The 10,819-nt window shown below is 31.5% G+C and overlaps 1 protein-coding gene across 1 annotated transcript; it reads left to right on the top strand.

Moving 5' to 3' along the window:
* The first annotated feature begins 6,038 nt into the window (after positions 1-6,038).
* LOC106767089 (putative receptor-like protein kinase At4g00960) lies at positions 6,039-10,509 on the top strand. Its single transcript, XM_014651913.2, has 6 exons — positions 6,039-6,430; positions 6,544-6,683; positions 6,899-7,109; positions 7,594-7,828; positions 9,383-9,533; positions 9,785-10,509. Exons 1-6 carry the CDS (start codon positions 6,343-6,345, stop codon positions 10,172-10,174), a joined length of 1,215 nt encoding a protein of 404 aa, XP_014507399.1. The 5' UTR covers positions 6,039-6,342; the 3' UTR covers positions 10,175-10,509.
* Positions 10,510-10,819: the final 310 nt, after the last annotated feature.

The raw sequence follows: 10,819 nt of genomic DNA, 5'->3' as shown, positions 1-10,819 counted from the left end.
TTTGGTATACTCATTCCTTAGGGTATGACCATAGGAAACACTGGTTAACTATATATCATCCAACCAGGAAGTATTCCTCACACATATGTGTGTATGTCTTGGCTACCCATGCCTAGGTATACTCGACCCTCATATTATGATTCAACATCAAGGAAGTTTGGTCGTATACATGGTGACCAACTGAAACTAACATCTGTAAAATGTTGACTAAGTTGACTTAAGGGTGTGATTAATGTATGATTAACTAAAGACTAATATAGATAATTAGTCACATAGATTAGAACCATCTGAATAAAAAAAATATCCATAAGTAATAGTATATAACACAATTTAATTTACAAGTTAACGGTTTATTCATTAATTACCACATTTATTATATTCTCTAAAATACTTTATTAATTTGAGTGTGAAAGTATCTTATACAAACACAATATTTATTCAAACTAAATAAACCGAAGACTCTTATAGTTAGAGCTTGGATCTTTAGAGTATTTAGAAAACAAAAACACCAGTGATTTAAATTATAATGAAAGTTATAATATAGTCCAATATTAAATATTCATTCAATTTCACGTTGCAATTTCTTTTTCCTTTTCATATTTTGAAGTACGTTTTTCTCACATCTTCCCAAATTAATTCTCTCTCAAACCATCTCAACAAAATATATTTCTAAATTAATTATTCTCTTTTCTCTCTATTTCTGAAATAATTTCCAAAGGTTATTAAAAAAGTTGTGAATAGTTAAAAATTACCTTGTCTCACAATATAAACCATTAATTATAGATCATTGTTTTAAAATTCAGATTGGACTAATTGAATATAGAGTGAATGTTTGCATTTCAGTTACATCTAAATGAAATGGTGTTTGATGTTAATCGGTTCATACTTCAATAAATTGTTTCGTGATAAGAAAATGTAGCTTTGAAATGAACATTGGTTGGACCTCTTGGACGAAAAATCGAATATACTCTACAATAAAATTTAGAGATCAAAATAATTATTCTTTAACTAAATTAGATAAAATTTCATAAACCAAATATTTAAAACAGTCTTTATTATTAATAAAAAAATATAATTAATTTATAAATTATATTATAAAAATATCAAGATTTTAACTATTTATTATTCTTGATTCTAAATTAGTTTATATTTTTAAATTAGAGACAAATTAGTAAAATTATTTAAAATGTCATTGAAATAATTACTAAATTAACAAGAAAGGACACAAATGTTTATGTAGAGTTCACACCACTAGTTAAGAAAACACACATAGCCATGTATATAACTCCAGCAAACCCTGCAAAAATGTCAAACTATAGAGTATGGGTTCACATATGAAATAAAGAGGGAACGTGAAACAAGTCATACTATCATATGAATGAAGAAAAAAAAAACATACGAACAAACGTGGATGCATTTCTTCCAAATTTATTTTGTATTGTTGAATGTTGTTCCTTATAAAGTTAAGGTACAATGGTCAATTTATCATTATTTAGTCCATCTGAACTAAAATACGAGGATTCTTAATTATGTAGGGGCTCGTGTCCGAATGATCATGATTCATGATCTCTTTTCTTTCACGTGCATGTTGAAATCGTAAATAATTTCACGTACACGAACTCATGATGATCTTGTTTACCATTGACTTTAGAGGCAAAGGAAACAATAAATCGATTATCTTTTAAAGAAATTAAATGCTGTAATTATTCTCTTTTTTCTCTAATAACCTTTTGAGATTTGGAGTTTTTTTTTATTACTTTGTTGCATTATTTCTTAATTGGATGCGTAGAACTAAATAAACAAATGGTTTAGTTTGTCTTTTTAATAAATAAAAGAAAAAAATTGTTCTAACGAATAAGCTTCAGAAAATGTAATGCCTTAAGTTTGAGTACATTCAAACATTTCAATTTTTTTTAATGTTATTTCTTTGTCGGAAGACCTTGATAATGAAAGCATTTAATATATTTCATTTAATAATAATTTTTTTTATTAATATTTCAATAGTTAGATGTACTTATCTTCTTTTGGAGTAGTATGCATTTTCTTAATTCATCTTAAACTATAATGCCTTACAAAGTAGACAGTTCTTTTAGACAATATTTTCTTTAAGAATTTGGTGGAGAAAAACACCTGTAACTCTTTCTCTTCAAGATATTATATTTATGTTACTAGTCATTTATTTAATGAATCTTTTATATCAAAAGGGAAAAAGAAGACATTCCCTATAATATATACTAATCTTTTTGTGTTTTTAATTTTAGTAGATGTTAATTCACTTTTATGTATTTTATTATCTGAGAGCATTCACTTGATCGATCAAATTAATGCTAGACTAGTAATTAATGTTATATGATGTATTTGACAAACAGTGAGTTTTTCATAATTTGTTGTGCATTAAGTCATGGTCTTTCAAATGAAGTTTATAATCATACTATTATACTTAATTGTTTTTAACACTTAATTAATATCATAAGATGTTGAACTTTTCCCTAACAAAAATAATAATAAATTTTAACAAAATTTTATTTAAATTAATTCAAAAAGATAATTATCCGATAAACCCTTCAAGTACATTTACCACATTATATATATACCTATTTGATGTTGCAAATCAAGATGGACAATTTTATTTTTTTATCACAAGTGAAAATCCTCTCCTTGTGAGTTAAATTCCTTATAGATTTTTCAGAAAAAAAAAATTAAAGGTTTTAAAAAGTATCTTATATGTAATAAAAGTTATGAAGTTTTTAACCACTCAGTCTAATAGAAATTATTACACAAAAATTTGAATTAAAAATAATTGTATACCTATTTTTAGTCAAAAATATCAAAGATATGTCTAGTATGAAATACTTTTTAGGTTCTCTACTTGGCTAAAATGATCTAAAGATTAACATTTTTATAAAATTCATCTATTGTTAGGCATTACAACAAATTGTCTAATCTTGGTGTTTTTTTCAGAGTATTTTGTTCTTCATATCTAGTGTTACATTTGTCTATATACTTCAAAACATCTTCTTCTTCTTTCTATTCTTCTTACAATTATTGATGAAAGGTTGCTTCATCACAACTTTTGTCTTGAAGGATTGTATCTCATTCCACAAGGATATATAGGCTTTTAAAGTCATGATGAATATGATCATATATATATATATATATGGTTGTTTGACATTATTTTGCTTCTTTGTATTATCAATTTGATGTTTTGTTTTCATTATAGTAGTGTTTGATACTTCTTAAAGATTTTGTTTGGTGTCTGTGACTCATATATTTCTTTGTGGAAATCATCCATCAGAACATTGTCTACATTTTGTTTTTTGTACTTTAATCATGAGTATCACCTTGAAATTTTCATCTATATTTATTGTATATTAGATAAGTCATGTTAGACACACTAAAATTGTCTTGATTGTTATTATCAAACCTTAGGTGTCAAATGATAAGACTTAAAGATATTTAAAACTTTTATTTTATATAGCTTAACTCGTTTTTGTGTTTGACATTGTCACTATTAAAACTCTCACTAATGATTGCACATAGTTATTAAAAGAGAATTAGATATTTAAACAATTTCGTATATGTATTAACTAGATTCATGAGTTACATAATAGGGCATGATAAAGATAAGGTTAAAACCATTTAGGCGTCTCTATTTTCGTAAAGTATTTCCAATTTGGTCCCCTTCTTTTAAACCTTCCCAATTGAGTCCTTATAAGTGTTAATTTGAAACAAATTAGCCCCTGCCGTTAAAAATCGTTAACGGTGTTAAAATTGTGCAGAGGTGGGTAGATGACGTGGTTAAAATTCTCCTTTTGAAGTGTTAAAATTATGCAGAGGTGTTAAAATTGTACAGAGGAGAATGGGAAAAATTTGAACACCTCTTAAAACAATAAAATCTAATCTATATTGGAGTAGAGGGCTTGTGAGGGTTTATGTGCATGGTTTTAGTTAAAAAGAGGGTGTGGAGTAGTGAAATGGTGAGATAAGATGTCTGCATTGTTTTGGAGGGTTGGGAATATGTTATCAACCTATTAGGACTTGTCTAGATGACTAAACCAGTAAAATCTGTTCTAAAATGGAAAATGGCTTCGTAGGATGAGTTTTTAGCCCATTTTAGGGGTTCTAAGGGGTGAAAATGAGAAGTAGGACTATTGGAAGTATTTTGTGATTTTGGAGAGTCCTAACAAGTGCAATTGGACTTGTTGATGCAGGTTGCAAATTGGTTTGAGGGTTTTAAATGATAAAAATGAAATTAGGCAACTTGTAGAAGTGAATTTGGATTTTTAAGTGTCAACAATGGTTTGATACACCTAGTCTTGGATCTAGTGATAAAATGGATGTTTGTTTTAACTTATAAATGTGTTTTCTCATCAATACAAATGTGTAAAGAACCCCTTTAGTCATTAGAACAGGTTCTAAGTGCATCAAAAGCCAACTTTCATGGTTGTTGTCAACTGGTATGGGGCCCTAACATCCCTGGTTGAGCCTTGGTGCCCCTGGATGCCATAACGATTCGCGTTAGGCGCCCCGGAGTGCCCTTGGGCGCATGAGCATGTTGTTTTTGGTTTTGATAGTTTTTGGGGTTTTGGATGTTCCTTATGTCGCTTTGGAGGTTTTGGATCCTTCCAGAACTGTTGGTGATGGTTTCAAAGTTGTTTTCCTTGTCTAAGTATGAGTTTAAGGGGTATTGGGTTGTTTAGTGGTTCTTCTTGGACTGTTATTGTCTGTTAATGTATATTGAATGGTTTCATGTGATTTTTGATGACTTGTTGGGTTGTTTGTGGTCTTTTGAAGTATAATTAATATTATACATATGTTTTTGTATGCAATGTAAAAGTGAAAGGTTATATGTATATGGTTTCATATGGATTCAATGTGATAATATTATGGTATATGGTTGTTCATGTCTTGAGTTAAGTTTTAAAGTGAAAGTATGCTTGATGGACGTAATTCCATGATCCTCAAGGGAGGTTACATGGTGGTGCCCTGTGGTTTATTGTGATTGACCGTATGAATGGCCGGAGTGTCCTTATGAGGTTTATCCTAACATTCTAATGATCATCCATGCTCAAGTAGAGAGTGATGAGTCATGTGGTGAGAATAGCAGGAGGTCCTAGCCCATAGGTTCTTGGGTGAGTTATAACGGACTAACCTCGGGTGGCAGCTTATGGTTTTCCAGTTACTACACCACCTGGGTGCACAAACCCCTGGAACATGATATTTCATACTAGTCAGGATGGTCAAATCACGTGGTCGGTTATTAGTGTCAGAATAATGCATTCAATCTTAGTCTGTATTGTGTTATGGTCCTTGCATGCTAGAAATACTTGGTTTTTACATGCTTATGTATTGGTTAAATTGGTATAAGTTGTATGATCTTTGTATATCTAGCTCACCCTTGCTTCTGTGTTTGTGTGTTCCTTGTGTATGTTTTCCTTTTGCAATGATCATCCATTTGGATGTGAGTAGAGGTTAACGAAGAGCCACTGGAGCGTGCATTGGAGGAGGACGACGTTGTAGCCGAATTCCAATAGGACTTTCTCATTTAAACCTACGTCGTTTTAAAATAGTCTTTAGTACTTAAAGTCCTAAATTACGGTAGTATTTCAAGGATGATTATAATTCCTAAGACTTTATTAAAAGTTTAAATTCTAACTATTCTCCTATATTGTAATTGTGGACTACCATATTATATTTGTTATATAATTGAGATGTTACACGTTTATTTTAATTACTAAAAGTATTGTCTAACGTTTAAATTTTCTTAAAAATATTTTTATTCACTAATTTAGTATTTTATACTGATATTAATTATACACATTTTTAAATAATCTTAAAAGGTATTTCTCACGTTGATAAATTTAATTTGGAAAATTTGTATCTGAAATCTATTAAATAAAAGAAGACTCCAAATTGGGTCTTTCTTGCATATCGTATTTATTTCTAGAAGGAAAAGCAACAAAAATATTTAAAACAGTCGTGTTAGGAAATAGCGTTTAGGACCAGATTGCCCTTTATAAACGAAATAGATCTAGTATCATGAATATTATTGGGGGAATTTTTCTTTTTGGAGTTTCTTCAAGAAAAAATTCTACCGTAACAGAGTCAATCGAAAGTTCAACGACGCTTCTCTCTTCTTTTCCATTGTTTATTTGTTCTTATGCGCCAACAAAAGCTTAATTTTCTTCTCCAACTCTAGTTTCTCCACGAACCCATTTTTCATTTTCCCCAAAAAGATCACAACTTTGCTTCAATCTATACTTCCTTTTTTCCTGTTCCCGTTTTTGTTTCATGGGCATCTCTTCAAATCTGGAACCATAGACATTCTCATTACACACCGCCATGGACAGGGACAAGGACAAGGACAAGTCTCACACTCACAATTTTTTTCGCAGTTTCGTTAAACACTTCAAATTCGGTTCCAGTAAAGGTAATTAATTCCTCTCTATCCTCTTCTTTATCTCTTTAAAACGTTTAATTTTCTGGTAGACGAGTTGTCTGATTTTACCAGAATTCTGTTTCTGCTCTGTTGTGTTTGGTCAGAGGGAAGCGATGAAGCTGACATACAGAAAATGGCTGCGCAAGAACAGAAGACTTTTGCCTACGAAACCTTGGCTTCTGTCACCAAGAATTTTAGTGATATTCACAAGCTAGGCGAGGGAGGCTTTGGCCCTGTCTACAAGGTATAATAAAAATCGAGAAGCTTTTAATTGGTTCGTTCTGAAATTCAATACAAACCTAGTTCTCTGTTCCAAATTAAAGGTTGGATTCTACGACTTGATGTTTTTCTAGTATTTGGGTTTTTCCCTTTTGTGAAAATTCTCGAAAATAAAAATGCTCCCTGTTGTATTCAACGTGTTTGTGATTAGTGGAATTTGGGTTTTGGGTTTGTTTGCAGGGTAAGCTGAATGATGGGAGAGAGATTGCTGTGAAGAAGTTATCACAGAGTTCAAATCAAGGGAAGAAAGAGTTCATGAACGAGGCCAAGTTGTTGGCTCGTGTGCAGCATCGGAATGTGGTGAATCTGGTGGGCTATTGTGTCCATGGCAACGAAAAGCTACTTGTTTATGAGTATGTTGCTCATGAAAGTCTAGACAAGTTTCTTTTCAGTGAGTGCTTCTTCAATGCCACTCATTCATTCATCAAATCATCACAAACCCATCCTCAATTCCTCATTTTTCCCGATCATTGACGTTTATGTTCTTCACTATTTCCAGGAGAAAACTGATTTGAATTTAGTAATGGAGTCCGAAGAAACTCTAGAAGAGACCTTAATTTTTCCGTATTCATTTGTTTGATTCATAGGATAACTTTGAAGAAGATAAGATAATGTTTACCATGAAACTCGGACTTTTTGTTGCATGAAGCATCCCTAGGATTTTGTTTACCTTTTGAATGAAAAGTAGCAGCAGTTGTTGGGAGTTGTTAGCAGAGGAACATTCAAATTTGGATTAGGCATCCAGTTTCTAGGAAGGAACTCTTTGTTTGTAGATTGTTAGGAGGAAGAATTGAGGTTGTGTTTTGTTGATGTTGATGTTGTTTTGATTAGTGAATTGTTATTTTTATAACAGTGGTAAGTTGAAATGGATGCAGAATCACAAAATAGAGAGAAGCTGGATTGGAAACGTAGGTTGGGCATAATCACAGGCGTGGCAAAGGGGTTACTTTATCTGCACGAAGACTCACACAATTGCATCATCCATCGTGACATCAAGGCCAGTAATATCTTGCTTGATGACAAATGGACGCCCAAGATTGCAGATTTTGGCATGGCACGTCTCTTCCCCGAAGATCAGACCCAAGTCAACACACGTGTGGCTGGAACCAAGTAAGCCTTGCCTTTGCCTATCATTTTATTTTATTTTATTTTTTTAAAACATTTCTACCAAATTTTTAATATCTTTCTGCATAAATAATCGCATGTTGCACCTGGGTTTTTTTTTTTTTTTTTTTTTAGACGAATTTAGTAATTCAGGATTATCATAATTTAGTGAAGAAACTTGACACTCTTACGTAATTTTATTCAATGGACAAACCTCATCTATTAGATTAATCTGATTCAAAAGTTTGAATGATTCAATTTTAGGTTCAATCATACATGAGCTTTTTATGATGAGGGAAATAACTATTACATAAAAATTATCGATTTAATTATATTTAAAATTGATTAAAATTAGGGTTTAGAATGTATTACAGTTAACATAGAAAAGCTAAAGTGAATAAAATAATTAACGGTACAAGTTAAAAATATATGCAACCTGAAAGAATAATAAGAAAAAAATAATTGAAAATATCATCATGAGCAGTGTAGCGGAAATAACATAATTCGTCCACGAAGATAACTTAATTCATTGAAGAAGATTAGGTTACATTAATATGTATAACTATACACAAAGTGAGCTCATTTTCGTTTTACGTATTTTAATTTCCAATATACCCTTTAATTATATAAATCACTTTATTTATTTATTTTCTGTGGTATCCCTTTCCAAGTATAACTTGAAAAACTGATTCCCTCGCACCGCTTATCTTTTTTATTTTATTTTTTTATACCTTAAAAGTTCTCATCCAATTGTTGACTTCAAATTTTTGTATTCTTAAATTTTTTTAAATAATATATTAAATTTAAACAAAAATAAATAAATAAATTATACGCATAATAATTTTATGTATTAATAATAATTAAATTTTAATTTTATAAAATAAAATAAGATGATAAAAATTGGGACAGATGCGAATTAGTCCATATCTTCTCGCTAGTTTAAAAAAGAAAAAACATGTAATATTGTTGCAAAATCGTTTTTCTTAACGCTTACCAATTTTCTCTTTTGGATAATAATGTACAGAAGTATTTATTTTATCAAACGTTATCAACTACTATAAATAAATAACGGACTTGAAATAAACTTTTATAAAAATCTTCTTCAAATATGAATTCAAGTATTTTTTTTTTCATTTCTCTAAAATCGTCAGATCAAGTTAAAATTAAACGGTCATAATGTACTTTGTTGAAAATAAATAAACTTATATACATATAATATTTTATAAGTAATAAATTCTTCAGTGTCAATTATTAGATTTAAACGTCTTATGAAATCTTATAGAGTTTTAAAAGTAAACAACATTAAACAGTATGTTGTCAGGACTCATGATATGACTTTTAGATTTTTTTTCACTAAAATATATATGAAAAAAAAGCTGTCTACCTTATTCCTTTTGGCATGAACCTGTAGGATTAAGAAAGTGGCGTATTAGTTACGGCACGCCTTGCATTGCAAGTATTTGATGATATGACTGACTAGTCAAGTCAAGTGTTTTGACCCGTTTGTTTGTGGCTTTTACTCTGAACTAATTATAATTACTCTGCGTGGGAATTGTTCAGTGGATACATGGCTCCAGAATATGTTATGCATGGAAATCTATCGGTGAAGGCAGATGTATTTAGTTATGGAGTTTTGGTATTGGAGTTGATCACCGGCCAAAGAAACTCCTCTTTCAATTTGGACGTGGACGCTCAGAGCATGCTTGATTGGGTATATTCTTTACTTCCATCACTTTATTATTATTATCTCATTTATAGTATTTTCTTGATCTAGTTGACATTTCAGCAAGTTCTGAAGACTTTTTCTTTGATCAACCGATTAATTAATGAATTGTATATCTTTTGAGTCTTCACAAAATTAACACCTCCAACCTAACATCACCACCATTACTGCATGCCCACATAAGCAAGTTGCATCTAGAATTGATGGAGACTGGTTTGTTTTTTGTGTGGTTACAATAGGCATACAAGATGTACAAGAAAGGGAAGAGCTTAGAAATTGTGGATCCGACGTTGGCAGGTACAATGGTAGGTGAAGAGGTAGCGATGTGCATTCAGATGGGTTTGTTATGCACTCAAGGTGATCCACAGCTACGTCCCACGATGAGGCGTGTGGTGGTGATGCTGTCAAGGAAACCAGGCCAGATGCAAGAACCAACCAGACCAGGGGTGCCTGGTTCTAGATACAGAAGACCTCGAAGACACTCTGCATTGTCTTCCACATTGGGTACCTCAGGTGCCTCCGATTCACACACTTCTGATTCAAGTAATTATACGACTAGTGCCACTGGGACCAGCTATGCTACTGTTGAACCAGACCCCAAGGGTAAACGTCCAATGAGGGAGGGTTAACTAAGTTTGCTCAGGTTAGGCTCATTATATATTTGTTTCATCTACTATGGTGTTATTCTTTTTGTAATGTTAAGTATAGCTGGTGTGAAAACTGAGTAGAATGTACATAGTGGGAGGGGTTAGTTAGGCCAGGAATGCTTATTCTTTAATTAATATTTACAAATGGGAAGAAGTATTTTTCCATGCTCCAACAAATGGTTTGGTTGGTTTTGAGTTCTTTATTGGCGCTTAGCATTGCAAATGATTACGCCTCATTGTGAGGGATCTATTCACACTATGTTGTTACCCTGATTTTGAATCTTCTATGAGAAATCTGTTCACACTTGTAGGTTGAATGTACCTTTTCAATCATTTTTTGCTTATGGATTGTAAACACCAAATTTTGTCTCTTTCCTTATCCCTAAGAATTTTGTTTTGCAAGTTCTCTCATTTTACAAACGACCTTTTGTCCCATGAACACTGCACTATCAAAAGCACCGACAAAATGACTTAAATCTCTTCATAGCTACTAAGTTTCCTGTTATCTTTAGTATATTTGATTTGCTCCTCGATAGTGATTCTACGGTCTGTCAATGATAGAAGAGGAATGGAAAATAAAATAAAACAGTTATTTCAAAGTCCATAAATACTACAAAAATAGAGACT

Source organism: Vigna radiata, chromosome 7 (assembly GCF_000741045.1).
Source record: "Vigna radiata var. radiata cultivar VC1973A chromosome 7, Vradiata_ver6, whole genome shotgun sequence".
NCBI classification, from domain to species: Eukaryota; Viridiplantae; Streptophyta; class Magnoliopsida; order Fabales; family Fabaceae; genus Vigna; species Vigna radiata.
Note: the sequence above shows the minus strand (reverse complement) of the source record. Positions and strands in the feature narration are given on the sequence as shown.

Coding starts and splice junctions, on each gene's coding strand:
- LOC106767089 (XM_014651913.2), top strand. CDS start 6,343: ATGGACAGGGACAAGGACAAGGACAAGTCTCACACTCACAATTTTTTT. Junction 6,684..6,898: donor GCTTTGGCCCTGTCTACAAG/GTATAATAAAAA, acceptor GTTTGTTTGCAG/GGTAAGCTGAATGATGGGAG. Junction 7,110..7,593: donor TCTAGACAAGTTTCTTTTCA/GTGAGTGCTTCT, acceptor AAATGGATGCAG/AATCACAAAATAGAGAGAAG.